Raw genomic sequence first — 23,079 nt, 5'->3', positions numbered from 1 at the left:
TAAATTTCTGTTTAGGAATAGTGGCGAAAACAGTATTTTGAAAAATGGTTGCAATTGCTGCCATAGTGGTCATGATATCGACACCGTTTTCATTTAAGACCATCCAGACAAAAAGTCTTTCATTGAAAACCCAATTTTGATCTGACCATCTAAACATGGGTATTGATAAGAATGTTTCCAAGATGGCTGTTGTGACGGCAATTCTGTATACCTCAGCTGTGTCATTCTCATTTATGACCAATTTGATATTGGGATAAACATGTGCCGTAAATTAGTGAATATAACAGGCGTCTACCATGATCTCGTGTATTATCCGCATTTTTTTATATTGTGTATTTAAAATATATATACATTAGTTTACCCGCAGACGTATACAACCCGCAGGTTTTCGTAAAGAATAATAAACGATCTTGATCTGTGTCGCTTCTTTTCATTATAAACATATTATAAAATACAGGGTATGGTGAATAATCTTTTCATTTTACCAATGAACTGCAGCAGAGCCGTTTCAACCAAACTGGGTCAATTCATAATTAGTTTCCTCACCTTGAGCCGTCGCACACATTCCACAATGTCGCCAATTGTGCTCTTTATTAAATGCAGGATTAAAGCCGCACCAATCCACTACTGTTAATTTAAAATTAATAAAATAATCACCTATCCATAAATATTCGCCAAATGGCATGAACTACACACCTTATAATTTTACAATAAACAATACTAACACCGGCCACTATTCGGAAGTAATTCCGGAAAGTGAAATTCTTCCGAAAGTCGACTCATCTATGGTAACTCTAAATCAGACTGTGACATCAAATTAGACCCATCTGTGGCCGTTTATGATTTCAGTAAAGATGACAATATTGCCGCTCTTCATAAATTATTAAGTTATTAAACTTAAGATGCTGATTTCATTATGTTGATCTTGTCTTTTTGTTATTATATTGCCTTTAAACTTCGAAAATGTAACTGAAATGTAAAACATAACTATTTAATCAACATTAGACTTGTTTACTATTTCGAACTCGGTTCGGTGCAATGTTTGAAACAGTTGTCTACTACAATGTGGTAATACGAATACCTTGCAATAGGTGTGCCTTGTAGGAAAAAAATAACGCATTTTATATTCCCTAGTTTAAGGTACAGTAAATAAAATTTCAACATTTCATGGCAAAAATTTTGATGGATATTGGACCTAGGACAACAAGCCTTACCATAAGTAACTGTTACTTAAGCTATGTAAACCACTGTGTGATCACATTCAAGATTTCAGACTTTGCGATCTTGTAAAGATAATACGAGGTTTTTTTACATTTGTTAACGTTAGCGTGCACAATCCACGATTTTCAGAATCGAGAATACTGTCATGAAGAATGCAACTGAACACTGATAATATTTAATCATTTTATCAAGCTTCATTTAGGAAGCAGATGAAAACCTAAAAGATTCATGCGATTTTTGCAAGTTAAGTGTTGTTCATTACTAGAACACATATAGTTTTGGATTGGTGATATGGGGTTTTAAATCTTGTATATAAATAACACTACGCTGCATAGACTTGATCTTGTTACAAAAAGTAACAATATTATTGACCGCTTGCATTTTTCTGCATCATTATTTCATATAAGGTTCAACTAAAATAAACACCAGTTAACTCATACTTTTGTTTTTAGATAATATTTATTAGAAGACTAAAAATTGAAGCATAAACTTATTACAAATGTGTAAACTGATTGTGCTTTGTGATGCATCAAACATTACTAGACCAACAGCCATCTTGTACAGGGATAAAACAACAAGAAAATCAAGAATTATTTTCAACGAACACAAAAAGTTGAAATGACCATCAATTTTGAAGAAGAAACATATTTTTAAGTTCCTTGATGTCTGAGCAGCAACAAGAAATCGCCAAAGCATCGACGATAAATCACAAGCCTTCTGGTTCAATTCTCATTTGGAAGTGACTTTCCTTCAGATGTATAAATAACAACATTTTCAAGGTGGCTATCCAAACAAAATACCAGTCTTAAAGTGCAATATGGGTTTTTGTGTTGCAAAAGAGTACTACAGCATCAAATAAATTGAGAGTACAGAATTTTTAATTTCTGGAAAACAATTTCAGCGTAATTAATTATTTAAGCGATTGTACTATTAAAAAACTTAGCATGGCTCGGTAATAGTTTAATATAGATTTTAAAGTTCAATATTCTTACATCCTTAAATGAAAAGGCAATACACATAAACTTAAGTGGTCGTGTAATTTTTAATGATTTCTAAAAGTCGTTATGTTCTGATCAGGGTTCATGCAAAATTCTGAATGATAAATTCAATGACTTTTCCCAAACTTTCAAAGACCACAAACATAGATTTCCAATACCTATTTTCGCTAACATTTTGTATACAAGTTATAATAAATATGAGAAAACAATGAATGCAAAATACTACAATACTGTTTAATGAGGAAATGAAACTGAACAGGTCATAAAAAGAAAGCAACCAGGAAAACTCGACTACATCTTAATCTAAAAACCTTGGACAATTGGGAAGCGTTTATAGTTTTTGTTTACTCTTCTGAAACTTATTATTATTTTATGCTAGCCTGTAAGTAAATGGATTCTCCACCAGAAATAATGTTTTTAATTCACTGTGCTCCAGAGATATCGAAAACATTATGTGAAAGAAATATGATGTGCCATTGTGTGATCTGCAGTAATTCCATGATCAAATCCCAGCAGATGTTATTTGGAAATCTTTTGTTTCCGTGCTCTTTTCCGTGCGAATATATATATATATATATATATATATATATATATATATATATATATATATATATATATATATAGACACACACACCCACCGCTCCGGTGGCCTAAAGGTTAGAGCGTCTGGCTCGGAAGCGGGAGGTCGTGGGTTTTATCCCCGGCCGAGTCATACCAAAGAGGTTAGTGTTAGGACAGGTCGGCCTGGTATCAGGATAATGTGACCGGGTGGGACATCATGCTACGTCTCTGCGGCATGATGCCCCACATCATTATAACCTGCCATACTGCATACATCGTAGCGATTAAGATACGTTAAAAAATCCTAATCACACACACAAACACACACACACAGTGAGTGTGTATGATTGGAGTGATGCACTGTAGTGAGTAAGCCTGCAGTTGTTGGTGGTCATGAATACAACATATAATTCTGTCATGGAAACATTCATACCAATAGCATGCATATTCTTGTACTTCTTCCACTTGCCCAAAATATGAAAGGAAAAAAAAACATCTTTAGTTAAAAGTGACATGCTGGAATTGTGTACCCCCAAATGATAATAAACATACTAGTAAGTTGTGGACATGCAGTACAACATTAACATATACACCCATGGTTTCGGTAGGTAAATACCTTTGATTTACTTAGGTCTATTGTTTATTTTCCCTTTAGATTTTCATATTCATTGAAATTCTGATAATTCATCTTGTAAATCAAGGGTCACATGATGTATGCAGTTTTCCCAGCATGGAACTTGCACTACTGGCTGTAAAGCATTTCGAGGAATCCAAGATACCAATGTTTCATCTCTTTAACTGCCGAGTGCTGAATGAACCCGCTCTACTATTTTAAAATGATAAAAAAATTTCAAGACGGGTACTAGAGCGTCTATACTGGATTTAAGATCAGATCCATCTCTGCTGAAGACCAACTCCACGTTATAACAAGTCTTGTAGTGGAAAGCCCATATCAATATGACTTACCATTGAAGGGGAGTAATGATAATTAGATTATTAAGAGCATTGCCGTGACAGTCATACTGAATGTCAGATCAGCACCATTTTTATTTGGTATCAACCAGACTTTGGGATGAATGTATGTTTAAAGTTTCATGGCAATTATCAAAGCAGTTTACCAGAAGTAGCGATAACAAACTTGTTGACAGATATGTCATCTCATAAACTCTTTTCCTTTATGATCGGTAAATTTGAAGTATAACCACTACTTGAGACGATATAAGCGTCAAACCGAAACAGCTTTTTCTCCTACATTAATGCTTAGTTAAAGTTCTGGTGGATGAAAATGTAATATATTACTTAGTAAACTGCGGTAACACCCAACAATGTGCAATTAATTTTCTCCTATATTTTGGATTCAGATTATAAAAAAGACAATATTTTTTACGAACTAGCATTTCTTTTTAAAATGATCAGATGAAAAGTTTCTCAATAAAGTCTGATTTTGTCGAATTTCTTCTCAAATAAACATTTATATTTCTTTTTAACCAATCAACTTGAGCTGCGTTCTTCAAATAATCAGATTTCTCTGGATTATAGTACAATCCCTTTTCTTTCATGATGTTGACAACATAGTCAAATGGGCGGTTATTAACATGGGCGTACCCACCCTGACCTGGGACAGCCCAACTCAAAACTACGCCCACTCGCGCATGCCTGTGGATATTATCTATATAAACACTTTCATATTCTCCTGGAATGTGCTCGGCGACCTCAAGGCTTATGACCCAATCGTACATGGGCAATCCATACTGAGGTAGTGTCAAGTCCAGGAATTTAACTCTGCCGTTGCTTGTTTCTTCGCAATATGGTGCGCCATCGTAAGCGTCATAGGTAACCTGTTTTCCAGAGTCTTCAATAAGTTGCTTATATCTTCCAGGTCCGTCTCCAAAACTCGCCACTCTCGTTCCTTTAAAGAGCTCGGCCAATCCCACAGCAAGAACTTTGTCAGTCACATGTTTTCCTGAGTCCTCTTTACTTTCTTGAAGGCACCATCCCCCAGTGCGACTAGTGTGTTCACTTGGCAATTTCGCAAGGTTCTGAATAATAATAAGAATAAAAATAATAGTAACAACAACAATAATCCCTCGAAAGGACTGATGCTCTACTTGCTGAAAGTGATTTCCAGGAATTCAAGATAAGATCAATTCTTTAACAAGTGCTGAAACCATCAACATGTTCAAACTAGTAGCTGTAGTGGACATACTGAATAACAGATTATGAATTTCACTTAGGACATAGTAGAACATCATTTTGGTGAAAACCCATGTCATAATGATCATCCATTATGGGGTAATAGTGATAAAAGGATTTTCACAACAGCCACTATGGCAGTTATACTGGCACCATTTTCATTTAGGACAGACTAGGTATCAGAAGTCTATTGGTGAAGACCCCGTGTTAATTTTGCCATCCATTCGGGACCAGAGATAACAATACTTAAGATAACCACAATGGTGGCCATATTTAGGGTAATACATTTTCAATTAGGATCAGGTACATACTGTACAAAATCTTCTCAGGAAAAAAAACAACCTCTCAACACAACTTCCGCTTTAAAAGGAGTAGCTAAAACAAGATTTTTAAGATGGCCACATATTGGACTTCAGATTAGCGCTATTTTAATTTAGGCTCAACAAAACATTATAAGAAGTCTCTCCATGATAAGATGACCATCCATTCAGTAGTACTTATAACAAGATTTTCAAGCAGGACCTAAGGCCATGACAGACCCCAGATTAGCACCATTTTCATTTAGGACCAAATAGAAATCAGAAGAATTCTTCTGAAAACCAAGTCAATATGACTTTCCATTCAGAAGAAGTAGCGATAAATGTGTTTTCTAGATGGCTGGTGTGGTAGATATATTGGATATCAAGTTGGCACTATTTTCATTTAGGACCAAATGGACATGGCAAGAAGTCTTTTAGTGAAAACCATATGTTGATATGACCATTCATTCAGTAGGAATAGCAATAACAAGATTTTTAAAAACCAAGTGGACACTATATAATGTGTATTAAATCGTAAAATACTCATATCAATATAACGTTCTGCCCAGGAGGTTTTGCGACATAAGGGTTTTGGAATTTAGATCAGTACCATTTTCATTTAAGGGGTGCTCTAAATAAAATATGAACTTCTGAGACATTGACAGGCGTAAGGTGAAGTTGTCTGCATTTGCAGCAAGTGAATGCAGGCATATCTCTATGATACCGTCATATACTGGAGCTGAAATTTATCTGAATATTGGACTTATGGAAAATGTACATGATCTTAGTAAGCGGCTAACTAAAATGATTGCTCCTATGTGCTCAAAAAAGAATCAGCCTGAATTAGTCTCAAGTACACTATATTTAGCAGTTACTGAAATAGGGAAAATGAATTTTGCCAGACTAGACAATATCAGCTTCTGAAAGTGCAACGAATGCTTTACAAAATAAATAGAATGTTTAAAAACGTTATCTGCTCCTTTTTCTTACAATTTACCTCTTTTGTCCAGAGAGTGAAAATGACCATACAAGGCTAGAAGGTTTTGTTTTGTTTTGTTTTTGTTATTTTGTGTTTGCTATTTTGTTTTTTGTTTTTGTTTGTTTTGCTTTTTTGTTTAGCCTTTTTTGGGGTGAGTTGGGGGTGAGGTAGGGTTATAGGTTTACATCCGAAGTAAAACCAGGCTATATACTCTATAACCCAAATTACACCCATCAATTACACACCAAAAAAAAAAGGGAATTAAAAGATATTTTAACAATACCTAAGATATAAAAGGTCTTTTAAATATCCAGTATAACCAGAAGAAAAACCGGTGAAAGTATTTCTCTTTAAAAATCTAACCAAATGCAAATTATAAAAATATAGAATGACATCTTAGGACCAACAAGACATCACAAGTCACTTTTTGTGTGAAAAACTCATCTTGATATGATCATCCATGTAGGAGGAATAACAATAACATGCTTTTCAAGATGGCAGTTGTGTAGCCATACTGGACCCCAGATCAGCACCCTTTTCAGTTAGGACTAACCAAACAGCATATCAAGTCTTCGTGAAAATTCCATGTTCATATGACCATCCTTTAAGAAGGAGAAGCAATAACCAGATTTTTCAAAATGGCTGCCTTGGTGACCATATGGATCTCAGAGTGGCACCATTTCCATTTACAACCAACTACAAATAATAATAATAATAATAATAATAATGATAATAAAAACCTGAGTTGATATGATCATTAATTCTGGAGCACTAACAATACAAGATTTTCAAGGTATCCGCTTTGACGGCTAAATTGAATGTACCAGCACCATCATTTTAATCTAGGACCAATTAGAGCATGGAATGAATGTCTGTGTAACGTTTCATCACAATCTTCCAAGTAATTTAAGAGCAGTAGCGATAACAAACTTAAGCTAACAAACATAGAGAGGTTGTATGACAGACAGCTGATGGACCATCACATAGCAAGGTCTTATGCCCTATGCCTAGTACAGATAAAACCCATAGTGATTTCAAGATACAATTCTTACTATTAGATATTCTTGTCATTGAAAACGAATATGCTCTCATTTATTCTTCAAAAGAAAATACATTCTAGTTTACAAACATAATTGGCATGGGCACTGTTACATCTAGAAAGGCTCAATAGTAAAAGAAGACTATTGGTATAACTAATTTTCTTTTTATTTATTAACTTAAGTTTCTCGGAGTTGTGCAGTACACTGTGCATCAATACAATCTGAGTACTCAAATTCTGACCAATCTTTAAATTTACCTTAAAGTATGTGTGTTCAAGTACAGAAAAATCTGTACTGTCTCCTCATATCTTCATCTTCTGCCCAATCAGATTTTTTAAAATGACCATAATAAGTTGGCGTATGCAAAAGCATGGTCGTCAAGAAGTATTGAGGGAGGAGATGGTAATTTTAAAGAAGTTGACTGGAACACCATGCATACCACAATCTGTGTATTCTTTTTGACATCATTCTCTAATACGTGATGTTCACGTATCTTTAATATCTTCCTTACAACAGCGATGGAAAGATTGATGAATGACATATCAGCAGCAAAACTAAAACTGTTAAGAAATATAGCATTTGGCGCCAAATGTAACCCTACATGACAGTAATGATTACCGTAAATAACAAAGGCAAAAGAACACCTCCCTGCCTCACTTCATTGGTTACATGGAAGGAACTGGATACTGCACATCATCAATGCATATAGGACAACTGTTTGCCATAACAGTTAACCAGAACTATGCAGACGGATATTTGACAGCTGAGCAACTTTCTAAATCAAGTATAACAAATGGCTTCAAAAAAATGCCTTGCTTGCATCTAAAAAGCATGCAAACACAGATCTACTATGTTCTACATAACTGTTGACAGTTTCTTTAAAGGCAAAGAAGCATAAGTCAGTTCAATGTCGGCTATCAAAACCAGAATGATTATCTGAAATTGTGAATTCTCACATTTGTAGTACAATACATTCAAATATTTTCAAAATAAGTGTCGTGCGAGCTATAGATCCATAACTATTTTTGTCAGGCAGGCTACTTTTTTTAGTTTTCAGCAGTGCTTTAATTGTAAATGTTATCAAAATCATCCCCAAAAAATTATGTACAAGCATACACTTTGATAAAATACTGAAATTAACATGGAGTCTACACTCGTATAACTTAAAATGTTCTACATAAAAAATCTAACCCTGGAATCATAAATATTTACCTCCTCCCCACCCCCCACCCCTATTTTTCATTTACCTTTGGTACGTTGGACCTCCGACCATGACATTAATTCAATTAAAGTACAAAGGACTTTTCGCGCTGAAAGGGTTTAATCCTTATTCCAATCGTTTTTAACACTATCTAGTAAGGATTCATGATCATTCTTCCACATGGTTCATGTTATCTCGGCCTGGGTTTCCACTGATGCAAATTGGAAACCTATTGACAGCTGTGGCAGTATTTTGTTTAACTTGCTTCAATATATCACGCTGGTCTAATATATTCATACATACATACATACATACATACATACATACGTGTATAATATAGTATTAGAGTATTGCATATATTAAACAATAACATGGAGAAGACAGGAAAGTAACAGTGTACATATTACTACCAATAATAATAATAATGATAACAATAAATATCGAATTAATTAAGTCATATAATTGTATGAAATTCTAAGAGGTATTCGTCATAATATTACATTTAATTAGTGCTGTATCAATGTTATTTTTCGGTAATTATAGGTTACTGCATTTGTATGGGAAAATATGAACGACATTTTTTTTCTTTCGGTTGGATACGAATTGATCTGTGGGATTGCAGTATCCATCCGTGAAAACGAGTTCATATTTTCCCGTACAAATGCAGTAACCGTTTTATTATATACTCATTTTCTTATTATACCTAAGGCATAATTATTTTTTTTTTTAAAAAAAAACACAAAGTAATTGAGTTTATGCTGCATTTCCAAAGAAATACGCAACCGTAGATTCATTAATACAAAATAACAATATTAATGGCACATACATTAGCCCAGCAACTTTCAACTAAGTCGCACGCTCTGCACGAGTAACAAAACAAATTGTCGTTTGGTCTACTTAAATTTGGTCTACAAAACAATTTGCCGTTTGGTCTACTTAAATTTGAAAGAGACATGTTATGAATGAATGCGCATGGATTTTATTTCTTTGATGATCCATGGCAATTCTGCTTTTCTGATCATGATGGACTGGTTTATTGGGTCGATTCCGTGCAATAAGGAGAATAGATTTCAGCTGGCAATGTAGGCTACTCGAAATTTCAATTGTTTCGGTGTGTATCCGGCTTTGCAGGACATGTGGGTCTGATCTGAATTTTTCAGCACACGATAGGCTATACACGGCGGCCAGTATTAATTGTGGAGGAAGAACCCGGGAAAACCCCGGAAAGAACCACCGACCCACGAAAAGCTACTGGCAAGCTTTCTCACATACCCACATTGGCTGAATCCGAGACTCGAACTGCCGCAGACAGAGGTGAGATGGCAGTGATCCGTAACGGAGAGCGCTTTAGATCACTCGGCCACTCGGAGCCCCCGATCTGAAGAACTAACTAAAAAAGTACATTTTGAGTAAATTCATGATGCATAAATGTAAGTATATTTATTACCAATCTTATTACCAGCTGCAGAAAACATGTTTATTCCCTGTCACTTTCATCTCGTTGTTGGAAGGACCCCAGCTAAGACCCGTATAATACAGTGTCTTCTATCGCTATCCTAACATTGTATCAAAATAGTTACGCGGTGGATATAGATTTCTATGCTATGTTTTTTAGACCCTAGAGAGCACTGGTCAAAGTCAAAACCATTCTATTTGCGAAAAGATAACTGTTTTCCTAAGTAACGGTTTCAATGTTCAGAAAGAACGTTATTTCCAATTAATACGTCTCTCATGTGTGTTGCTGTCATTATGAATATCACGTTCAATCGTTTGCTAGTCCACATCGTTAACTTTATTATCTGTACTTTCAAATGGATGAAACAGTTGCTTTGGTTCATTCACACACAAATTTAATCAACCAAAACCTAAAGTCTCTACAACTTGAGTGTACATGGTTTGTTTACGAAGTAGTCGTGTCGTGCACGTGAGTGCAATATGAAGGTGTTCAGAATTTAAACAATACTGCACAATTCTGACAATGTAAAGTTAACGGAGACAAAAATGAGCATATAAAATTTCATATTTGTTAGCATACTTGGGCCTTTCCAAAAATAAGAGTTTATAAAGCTCTTTCTTAGCAGCAAGTAACACTGGCGTTCTAATATAAATTGAAACTTATACCCAGCACATTGCCAGGTACTAAACTGGATCAAGAAAAAGGGACATAGGGTCGATCGTAACAGATTACAGGAAGGTATGAACTGTTTTTAACACGTGCAGCGATCATTTTGACATCACAGCGCACAACATGCAATCCGGATTCTATTGGATAACTCCTTAAGGTCGACTTCGTCCAAAAATGTCCACGTACTTTATTTGCCGTACGTGTTTTTCACGGTGCATGTAAATAATGATTTCTAAAAATATATGGATGTAAGAGGATCCAATAAAATGAATAAATGGCATTTAAAGGCGTGTGTAATCAAATTCTAAACAATTTTTTTTTACACCCATCACTGAAACAGTCAACGCATACATGAACTCTATGACATAATTTACACGAACTCTATGACATAATTTAAACAAAGTCTTCTGAATACTGGTTGTTGAATGTTCTGCACCTTAAATGTCTTCAAAATCTTCCGGACGAAAATTATTGATCGCTATGGTATTTTCCAATGGTGGCAAGGTACTAACATGGTTAAATAAAAGTGAACGTTGAGCAGTAAGAATTGTTTTTAACATGCGCAGCTTTCATTGTGACATCACAAGGCAGACATTCAATCAGGCTTGTACCACAGGGGCTCGTATCATTGTTTACAAATGACCTGTCATACATGTACTATATAGTAAATATAAGGGATGACACGTGTCTCCTTGCTCGCGCGACCTATCTAAGAATTAATTGCTAATATTTCAAGCTACGCTTGACATGGCCCTGATCGCGCCCGCTCAATGTGCAAGAACAAGGCGCTGAATGGAATACTGTCCTCTCATTGGTTAAAAGAAAATGACGACCTGTATTTAGCTATAACTTATTTTCAGTTGGCCAATGAGAAGATAGTATTTCATTCAGGGCGTTGTTGTTGCACATTAAGCGGGCCCGATCAGGGCCATGTTGAATGGTAGAGTGGGAATATGATTTGGCATTCCTATAACGTATGATATTAAGTCAAACTTTTGACAGGGATACACAGACGAATGCTTGAGCTAAATATCGGTACCAAATTTATTAAGCTACGCAAGGCGTAGCTTGAAATATCAGCGTTTATTCTTAAATAGGTGCGCAAGCAAGGATGCAAGTGTCCTCCCTTGTAGTTATTATATAGTACAAGTATGACAGGTCAATTGTAAGAAACGATACGAGCGTAGCTTGAACTGGATAGCATGTTAAGGTCGACCTCGTCCAAAAATGTCCACGTACTTTAACATTGTGTTTTGTCGTATGTGTCTCTCGGGATGTGTAAATAATGACCTTCCAAAGGATGCGTGTGGATCATAATAAAGTGAATAATCGCCATTTAAAAGTATGCGTTATCAAATTCTAAAAAGAACAAAACATCCGTTGTGGAAATAGTCGGTACTGAATGCATACATAACCTCTATGAATTTTACTGTAAAAAATGTCACACATTACGGAAATATTCAGTACTGAACGCCTACACGACCTCTATTGAATTATACTATAGATAACTTGTCACGAAAAATAGCAGCCTACGCAGTAGTTTCACGTTCTTGAAACCGGATGGTCACCATTTGTTTCCATTACAAAGTTGCAGATGGCAACGTTAAAATTAAAAGTCTGAGTATTGCATTAACTGTTGAAAGGTAGTCAGGTTTTGTTTTCAACTGCTTTCATTTTATAAAATTTATCTTCGAATATGTATGTAGTTGGATGTTCGTCAGCCAACAAGTACCCAGTTTGGAATGCATCACCACGATTACCTCCGAAAAATGATGGACTCCCATTAGAAAGAGACAAGCAAATTTCGAATGTTGTGGGTTATAGTCCACTAAAACCCGATCATTTGTATTTAGGCATCACGAAAGTGATGGCTATATGCAACATTTACTAACTTCCGAAATTTGAAAGCTCAACAACGAACGAACCTACGCTACTCCGAAAATGAAGATTTGGCAGCAGAAGAACTCCAATAAAATAGTTAATTTTACGTTATGAAAAAATACACATTAACACATTTTGTTTACAAATAATTGAACTTAGTTCAAATAATAATCAAGAGATATATTAGACTGAGCTTAGCTAGTCATAAAATAACTGAAGGAATGGAGCCAAGTGTTGGGAACTATTTTGTTAATCTTAACACAAAGATGTGAACTCCATGTTGGTCGGCTTAGGGATAATATCCAAAATTTGTTAGTAAGTCGCCCATCGCAGTCTCATATTTAGCGGCAATGGTGCTCAGCGGGTCCACTACATCACATGAAACCTACCTGTTGGCTAAGTTAGAGAAAAGAGAGAGAGAGTGTGTGTGTGTGTGTGTGTGTGATCAGAATTCTTAACGTAGCTTTAACAATTTTTTCAGTCATATCGCTACGATGTCTGCAGTGTGGCCGTTTACAATGATGTCCAGCACTGGGGCATCATGCCGCAGACATGAAGCATGATGTCCCACTCAGTCACATTATCCTGACACCAGGCCGACCAGTCCTATCACTAACTTCTTAATGCTTAGCGTAAAGCAACTGTTAGTACCATTTTCGTAAGGGGGCGCTCACCAATTAATATGTACTTTAGAGAGAGTGACGTATGTAAGGTGAAGTAGTTTGCATTTAAAACATGCACAATGGAGAGAATGTTGGCATACCTATATGCTACAGTAATGTAATGTGGATGATATATCTTTGGATATTGTACTTTTGGAAATTTTACATGATTTAAGCACACTGCTAACTAAAATGACTGCTCCCTTGTGTAAAAAAATCAGCCTGAATTAGTCTAAAGTACACTATACACAGCAGCTATTAAAATAGGGAAAAATGAATTTTTCCAGACTAGACAATACCAGCTTCTGAAAGTGCAATGAATGAATTACCAAATATATAAAATGTAAAAAAAAGTTATCGGCTCTTTTTTATACAATTTACCTCTGAAGTTCAGGAAGTGAAAATGACCAAGTAGAGCTAGCACTTTTTTGAAAGGTGCACATTTGAAGTAAGGCCAAGCTGTATACTCTATAACCCATAGTACACCCATCAATCATACACCAAAATAAAGGGAATTAAAGGTCCTTTTAATTATACCTAAGATATACAAGGTCTTTTTTAAATAGCCAGTATAACCAGTGAGGAAAGTCGGGGAAATTCTTTTTCTTTAAAATCCTAACCCTATGGAAAATGAGAAACTGTATAGCGCCACCTAAGTCTTTGGTACGACTCGGCCGGAAACCGAACCCACGAACTCCCGCTTCTGAGACGGATGTTATAACCAATAGGTCACCGGAGCGGTCAGAGAAGAGAGCAAAGAATGCTCCGTTTAAAACTTACACAGTACTTTCGAATGTATTGTTAGACACGTAAAATACGTTTCGAGCAAAATATTTTGGTGCTTAATAAAACAAAAAAGCTGATTAATTAGGCAGTGACTTTAATAACCAGAGAGAGAGAGAGAGAGAGAGAGTTGTTGTTGCGGTGTTTAACGCCATTTGTCAGCACACGATAGGCTATGCATGGCGGCCAGTATTAATCGTGGCGTAAGAACCCGGGAAGAACCACCGACCCACGAGAAGCTACTGGCAAGCTTTCTCACATACCCAAATCATTGGCCGAAGCCAAGACTCGATGGCAGTGATCCGTAACGGAGAGCGCTTTAGACCACTCGGCCACTCCGAGAGAGAGAGAGAGAGAGAGAGAGAGAGAGAGAAGGCAATATATGCAAGTATGTCTGCGTTAGTATACATCAGAGGGGCACAACCCGTGGCCCGGCCTGTGAACGTGTTCTGTCTGGCCTTCAGAGCAAAGTAAAGCAACACAGAAATCCGGTCCGTGAACAGTAATTATATTAAGGAAATTGGTGTTTGCGGTCCTCGAGTGGTCTTAGAAAATGTAATCTGGCCCTTGGCCGAAAATGGTTGTGCACCCTTAGAATACTAGTACTAATATTAGTACCCTTACTCCTACCTCGTGGACAGGGTACAAACATAAGCATATACGTGTCAATGGAGCAAGCCGGGTGCGATTCACACCCGGCGCTCTTTTAGCCCAATAATAACAATTTGAACATATTCCTTGAATATAATCCAATAAATTTAGTAGTCCTCTTATTTAATACCGGAAATATGGAAAATCATTGTAGAAATAGTTGTAAAATCTCGTTTACCTTTCTTATCCCATATTTTCGTTTAAATCGTCCGCCATATTAGTTCAAATAATGATTACTTCCGTTCTCAGCCTCGTTTGTTTGTGTGCCATATAAGGACATTGAGGCCTTATCTGGAAACGTAAACAAATCGTAGTAAAAATTTGACGCGGTTTGAGTCAGAAATTCTGCGCATTAGAAGTAAATACGGTTTATCGGCAACTTTGAAATTCCACCAAGAAGCGATTATTCGCCACTTGGTAGATAATAACATGGCGTAGAATATCCAAATATGGTCTGGCAAGCCTTACGCAGAAAAGGGGTCACGGCGAGAGTCTCGCGTTATCTGTCATGGCGAACACGGTGACGTTAGTGTAACCATGGCAATTTATTTTATCGAGTAAGGGCTTAATAAATTCAAAATAAGCCAAACTTCTTTCACAACATTATTATACTTATGTAGTAGATTTCTACACCGTTTGTTTTTCTGACTATAGTGATACTTTTTGCTCCATTACATGATATGGGATCAGTTCGTAGCCTCAACCACAACAAATCAAGTTGAGGCTGCGACGTCGTAGCTATTAGAATACATGTATGCGACGCATTTTGTGGACCCTGAGCACTAGACGCGGATTGAGGTTTACCGTATACCTACCATTTAAAACACTCTACCAAGTACACTATATTGTACTAATCTGATAACAAGCTAAATAAAAATCATTATACTACTGGCAGTGCAGGATTAGAGCCTGTGGAGGCCCTTAGGTAGTCGAAATCTTGCCCACCCACCCCCTCGCAAATTATCTCCTAATACGTTTTTAATTTTACCAACCAACAATTTTAATAAACCAATTTTATTACACAATATTATTGTCGCGTAGCCCTTAAAAGACGTGGGGCCCATAGGGCGATGTCTACTCTGCCTATTTAGTAATCCGGCACTGGCTGCTGGCTTCGGCACCCGACAACCTTATTATTGCTAAATGTATGGGTGAAAGTGATGGAAAAGCGGAATCATTTAATTATTTTTGGTAGAAGCTACATTAATACACTGATTTTTAAGTCCATATAGATACGATTAGATTTTTGTACAGTATGTTTTTCCAGTCCACATGACATGTACCACAATACCGGTTTCCAAATGTCAATCAAATATTTGTTAAATTATCAGATAAGTTTCAAGCTAGTTACAATTTGACCCAGTTATCTCTGTTTACAAGGGACATTTTGTCATGAAACACCAAACTTAAAACACTGTTAGGAACAAAATTAAATAATATATTTAAAACTGTATATTTTGTCTAATGACATTAAAATGATCTTGTCATAATAAGCTCCAAATCGGTTACAAACATGAAACTGATGATGATGATGATGATGATACATAAAGATGTTTATTTTAAATCCATATTAAGCAAACTATGTCACAAATTGACTTGATATTAGATAATTACTGCCGAATACTTCTTGTATTTATTCAGTTGGTGATGTATTACGCACAAGCTACATATACTGTGTCTATCTACGGCGCCTTGTTATTGCAACCCCCCCCCCCCCAATTACTAAGCCACGTTGGCAAAGGCCATAAAACATCTCAGTAATTGTACATAAATTGCACTCTACGTGCTGTAATGGCTTTAAACAGATATGAATTGATCCCTGGTTAAATTTCTTTATTTCAAAGTGGAGGTGGGACATACATACATACATAGTAAAACAGATGAGTACAAAAATGCGTACTTAATAGTTTCGTTTCAAAATGTTTAAAACAAATGTACTGTTGTTGCTTGACATTTACAAGACCTCAAAATTCTGAAGAGGTTTTATGACGTCCTAATTTAATGTCAAAACGTTCAAATTCAATAGATGTGTATATACATTATGGAAGAATTTCCTATTCTCATATTGGCATTCGTCCATATTTGTGTTCTGCAACTATTCTTATTTTCTCTGTACTGAAAAAAGTATACTATACTGTTTAGAATATGCCGAATAAACATCAATCCCAAATCGTTCTGGTCAATGTGACTGTCATTAAATAAAAATACTGCGAGAAAATGAATTTGTCAACGTATGAAACAAAAGCAGCAATAATATTCTTCCATTTTTCTCAGAATTATATATTCTTATAATTCAAATTAACATATGTGAGCATGGTGATATCCGACATGTGTATGCCACCTTCATGAAGCCCTGAACAATGACTTTTCTTTAGAATTGATATCCTGCCCCACCCCAAAACAAACTTATTATAAAGAGAATCAAGCTCCTTAAGTACAACATGGAGGTATATTCAAGATGCCCCACCCCAAACATACTTCTAAAAAAGATATTCATGCTTATTACCTAGCCTGAAAACGGCTACTGTGCCAAGAAATAGGAAATAGGTCAAGAAAATTAGTAAGAAACTTATTTTCATGAAAGTACTGCATTTTTACAAAGTCTTAATTATAAATATAATTGTACTGCATTTTTAGAGGTATTAATTGAAAATAAAATTGGCACTGAAATAAAATCCACATTAACAGTCTCTATTCTTATCCATGTTCAATTGTTCTAAATATGATTAGTATCTATCGGTTCTATTCAATAAATAATGCACTTAACCGTCAAACCAGTTTGTGTGTGTCTGTGTGAGAGAGAGTGTGTGTGTGTGTCTGTGACTGTGTACTACCTTCTCTAGTATGTGAACCTTTTTTACAAGCTTGTTGTTCTCGTACTCAAATAAGAAAGTTAAGTGTGGATTTTTATACTGAGGACTGCAGTAGAGAGATTGCATTTATAGTTCTGTACAAAATCATTAGAACTTTAATACACCAAGAATTGTTTTCTTTGCGTGGAACTTAGTTGATGCCAAAGAAAAGTGTAGGACGGTTTCGGGTAACTAAATACTGGCTCAAAAATTACAGATTGAAAATTTGAGTTGAGGATGTGTCGTTTTATGGAAGCTTTTCGGTTTTCGCACTATGTATGTATGTATGGACGTATGTACGCAAGCAGGCATGTATGTATGTATGGACGTATGTACGCAAGCAGGCATGTATGTATGTATGTACGTATGGACGTATGTACGCAAGCAGGCATGTATGTATGTACAGCACCTTAGCAAAAAAGTGACCATATGATGGCAACTAAAGAAAAAACTTAGAAACAAGTGCTAATTAAGAATATGGCAATACTTGAGAAGATAAATCCTTTCACAATATGTAAACATAAAGGACATCAATATAAAATATAAACAGTAAAGATGTCAAAATTCTGGAGAAAGCATGCAAAAGATAAATAACAGTAAAACATGTATATTCATTTGATTAAGGGAATTTCGTAAGATTTTAAAAGATTGTTTAAACGTGACTCTCAAAGGGAGTGGCGCTCTAGTGTCCGTAAAGAACTGCCAGCATGACTTTCCGTTCAGAAACTGTAGTGATAATAAGATTTTCAAAATGACTGCAGTGGCGGCCATATTGGACGTCAGATCAGCAACATTTCATCAAGGACCAATTAGACATCAATCATACAAATGCCTTCAGTTAATTACGATACGATGTAGATATAACCATCCATTCTGGAATAGACACGAAACTATTTTCAAGATGGCTGCACTGGCGGCTTAACTGGCTGACTAAGCAGCACCCTTTTCATTAGGCTCAACTAGATTTGATGTCAAATGCATAATTGCGTATGGCCCTACGCTTATGAGTCATTACGTCATGTATTTGGGTTGTGTGAATTGAAATGAGTGCATCGGACCTTCTGTAATTTCAAAACAATTTCTAAGCGATGGAATCCATTATCCAAGGTCCACGGTATAATCCAGTACAATAACTTAATCGCTACTTATCTTTCAGCTGTTATCCGCGGATATTAACAGGTAACAGCACGACCGTTACAAAAATGTAATTTGATGCCGTGGGGTAATATATGATTGCACGTTTGTTATGGGGCTCTCTACCACATGGTAAATAGAACGTACCCTGGCCGTTTTCGGAAACATGGTATTTAAGACTGAGTATATCTATACAAAGCACATAATAAAGTGGTCATATACAAACGAGTAAATCTAGACAGCATGTAATAAAGCGGTCATATATAAACGAGATGCTTAGGTCGAAGTGAATACAAATTACTCAATATTGTAGAGGTAAACAGGTCAAAGAACAGCATTCGCACCCTCGAAACCAATCCTACAGTTCATACTTCCAATGCATCTTGGTAGTTGCCATTCGGATCATTTCGGCTATATATGGCAGGATCGATCTTAAAGTTGTGAATATCTAAGTACTGTTTTCAATCTTATCCTCTTGGTCAATCCAACAGACAATCCAATAATAGAAATATTAGAAGTGGTTCAAATAAATAGGATTTCCTAAAACCTGTGTGAAAAAAATACGTTTGGTTTTACAGCGAACAAACGAGTTGTTGATGTGGGTTCAATGCCTTTTTTTCTGCACACGATAGCCTATTAAAGGTGGCTAGTAAAATTGGTGGTAGAATAACCCGAGAAAACCCCAGTAAGAAGCATCAACCGAAGGAAACTACTGGCAAGCATTCTCACATATCCACACTTGCTGAGCCTGAGACTCGAACCCACACGGACAGAGTTGAGATGGCAATGATCGGTAAAGGCGAGCGCTTTAGACCACTTGGCCACCCTAAGGCCCCGAACAAATGAACAAGGCATTCAAATTCTGAAGCTCCTGAAAGGTGTGTGCTGGATAGATGTGAGAGATAAACACTCTAGATCTGATACTGTGTAAAAATGTATCGCCCAACAAGTCCCCTTACAGACCAAGCTGGCTAGTGGCGGGTACCGTTTTATTCTCAACATGTATTGCACACACAAAAATAACATAATACGAACTATCTTCGAGGACTTTGTATGGATTACTTTTGTTATGTATATTTAATTGGTATTGTTGTTAGGTTTGTTTTCTCCATGATTATATGGTATGTATACTTGTATTTTAGACCTGACCTTGTCCAAAATCAAGTTCATTGTGTATCTGACCAGTAACTTTTAGTTTTGTAAACAAATAATACATAGCTAATATTTTCTCTTTGAGTGTGGGTTAGATGTTAGGATATTTATCAATAGAGGTCAACATATTTACTGGGTCTGAGTCTATAATTTTGCTATTCCCCATGGATAAACATATTGTTCCTGAAATTTATCAAATTCTTTTTTATAATTTTAGAACCAGATTTTATCTGTTAACAACTTAGAACTTTCTTGAAAAGAACTTTGGACCTACACCTACATACTGACTCTACTTTTTTGCTTTTTATATAATCTTCAAAAACTTTCTGACTTTTACATCTGTAGCAGAATCATTCTTATTCTTGTTCTTATTCTTGTGTTCTGTATTCGAATAACTGTTTATTCAAAGTATTATTCACTCGAAATACAAAGTGCTCTTGAATAATATTCTAGGACAGAAACATTGAATTGGAATTATAGTGAACTCAGATAAAAACATTTTTGGATTACATTATTGTGATTAACTGGATGATTTAGCACGTCATCACATTCCAGGCCACTGGTGCATTAGTACAGGTTAAAAAAAAATTCAGCGCTGGATCTTAATTTGAACACCAATGGAATTTACTTAAACTTATTAGAAGTGTATTCATTAGAACTGGTGATTTGTTGAATTTCAAAACACTTGTTGATTTTCACTCTTTCTATTATTTAGTTTTAGACCATAGAGTCATAATACTTTCATGACGTTAAAATTTGACCATGACGATTTTCAAGTAGTTAATTAATGAAATTTAGTCTACATAAATTCGCACGCGCTCCCATCCTACATCCTCTTATAATTGTTGTTTTGCTCGTTATCACGAATCAAATAGTTTTGAGGGTCAATATACTGGTTTACTCAACATCGGCCTTAAATATTTAACTCTATAGTGTGCCTTGCAGTGAAATGACGCATAGCGCTTCCACGTGTTCGATACAGGCAGGCTTTCAAACCTAACACAGTTTAAAGGGGATAAAGTTTGGAACAATGGTAAGCAATCACGTGTTTCTAACCCAGAAAAAAACCCCAAAAAGAATGTCAATTTCTTCATACATTAGCAAAAATATTATATCAGTCAGCAATAGTCAATATTTTTGTCTATTTTAGACTCATTAAGCAAACTGGACATCGTATAATTGTTTGTTTGTTTACTCTCAAGACAAAATCTGATACCAGAAATGGCAAATGTATTTGAATGAGAATCAAATGTTAGCTCCGGCAAATTAATAAATTAATTTCCTGTAATTATGGATATTGTAAATGGTATAACTGAACAGCACAAAGAACAAGAGTTCCGTGAAGGGACTGACGCTTTAATGGACGAAAAGATTTTACAGGAATTGAAGATAAAACAATTTCTTCCTTTTAACTGTATAACTTCTTCAGCAATGGTAAGATTATTAAATCAGCTGTTGTGGCGAACATCTCAGATGTCAGCTTGGCCCCATTTTCGTTTAGGACAAAGTAAACAGCAATAAAAGTCTTTTGTTGAAAACCCAATGTCAAAATAATCTTCAATTCAGGGGGAGTAGCGACAAATATTTTCAAGACTGCCGTCGTGGCAGCCATAGTGAATATGTCCCTGGTACATTTTTCATTTAGGACCAACCAAGTATCGTAAAAAGACCACAGGTGAAAACCCATGTTGATATAACATACATCTGGGAGGAGCAGTGAAAGCAATTTTTTTAAAAGTCACAATGGTGGCCACAATGAAGGTGAATCATTTTCAAGTAGGACCAACTGAACAAAATAAGAACTCTTCCGATGAAAACCCCCGTGTCAAAATTACATTTAAAAGGTGGAGCGAAAACAAGATTTTCGGCATATCTGCGCCTTTTTCATTCTGGACAAGCTAGACATCATAAAAAGCATGCTGGTGAAAACACCATGTCAATATGACTTTCCATTCTGGACGAGTAGCGATAACATGAACTCAAAGATAGCTGATTTGTCGGCCATATTGTGCATTAGATCGGCACCATTTTCGTTTAGGACCAATCATACTGCATACATAGTCTTTTGGTGAAAACCCCATGTCCATATAATTTTTCCATTCAGGAAAAGTAGGAATAAGAATTACAATAAGGCCGCTTTGGCGACCATAACTGGATATCGGATGATACCCACTTTTATTTAGGACCAACCAGACATAAGAAGAATTTCACTGAAAACCCCATGTTGATATGGCCATCAATTCAGGAGTCGGAACGATAACAAGATTTTCAAGATGCCGATTTTCAAGATGGCCCTTGTGGGGAGCTCTACTGGCTTCAGATTGGCACCGTTTTAATTCAGGACAACTAGACATCGTATGTCTTCTGAGAATTCCATCTTAATATGACTTTCCGCTTAGGAGGAGCATTGTTTTTTTTTTTTTTAAAAAAAAGACTTTCAAGATGACCGCTATAGAGGCCATACTGGACATTAGATCGGACCCATTTTATATTCAGGACCAAGAAGATATCATAAGTCTTTCACTGAAACCCGCATGTTGAGATAACAATCCATTAAGGAGAATTTACAATAACAAGATTTTCAATATAGCCACTGGCGCCATATATGATGAGCGAGCGAACCATTTTCATTTAGAATCAACTAGACCATGGGATGAAAGTGTGAGGAAAGTTCCATGGCAATAGTCCAAATAATTTAGGCAAATTAACGATAACAAACTTGTGCTATCGGAACGGATGGACGAAGAAAGAAATTTGATTCTATCCTGACAATAACACCAACAAAAAATGAAATCGTACATTTTTGCCGTGCAAAATAAACAAAAAATAACTGGATTAAAAAAACCCAACTATTTTCGATATCAGATTTCAAGTTTTTATTTCGTCTCCTAATTCCATCTGTAACACAGTTTTAATATCAACGTTAATGCCAACAGCCAGTACATATCTCATGCATTGTACCCAATGTCTGCATATTACAATGCACATGACCTGTCAACCCATTTAGGATTTTTAGAACCTGCAGGCGAAACATGATTCCTCAATTCAAGCTGTAACATTATTTATGCTCGTCTACATATGTATTATATACATTAATAAATATAATAACTGACTGACAGTGCTGACGCCAACATACCCACATCGGCGCCTAAATACCCACATTGACACCTACATACCAACGTTGACGCCTACATACCCACATTGATGCCATAAAACCCACGTCGGCGTCTACATACCCACACTGACGTCTACATACCCACGCTGACGCTTATATACCCACGTTGACGCCTACATGCCCCCACAAGCGTCCGCATGCCCACGTTGACGCTTACATACCCATATTTGGC

The 23,079-nt window shown here is 36.1% G+C and overlaps 1 protein-coding gene across 1 annotated transcript in view; it reads right to left on the bottom strand.

Moving 5' to 3' along the window:
• Window positions 1-1,661: 1,661 nt before the first annotated feature.
• LOC149781376 (uncharacterized) overlaps window positions 1,662-23,079 on the bottom strand; it is a 58,814-nt gene continuing 37,396 nt past the window's right edge. The window contains exon 2 of the mRNA XM_089935463.1: window positions 1,662-4,819. Within this exon, the coding sequence (XP_089791589.1) occupies window positions 4,193-4,819 (627 nt within the window). The 3' untranslated portion in view covers window positions 1,662-4,192. The remainder of the gene's footprint in view (window positions 4,820-23,079) is intronic.

This window comes from Sinohyriopsis cumingii, chromosome 15 (genome assembly GCF_028554795.1).
Source record: "Sinohyriopsis cumingii isolate HCF-2022 chromosome 15, ASM2855479v2, whole genome shotgun sequence".
In the NCBI taxonomy this organism is placed as follows: domain Eukaryota; kingdom Metazoa; phylum Mollusca; class Bivalvia; order Unionida; family Unionidae; genus Sinohyriopsis; species Sinohyriopsis cumingii.
This window is presented reverse-complemented; position numbering and strand designations above follow the sequence as displayed.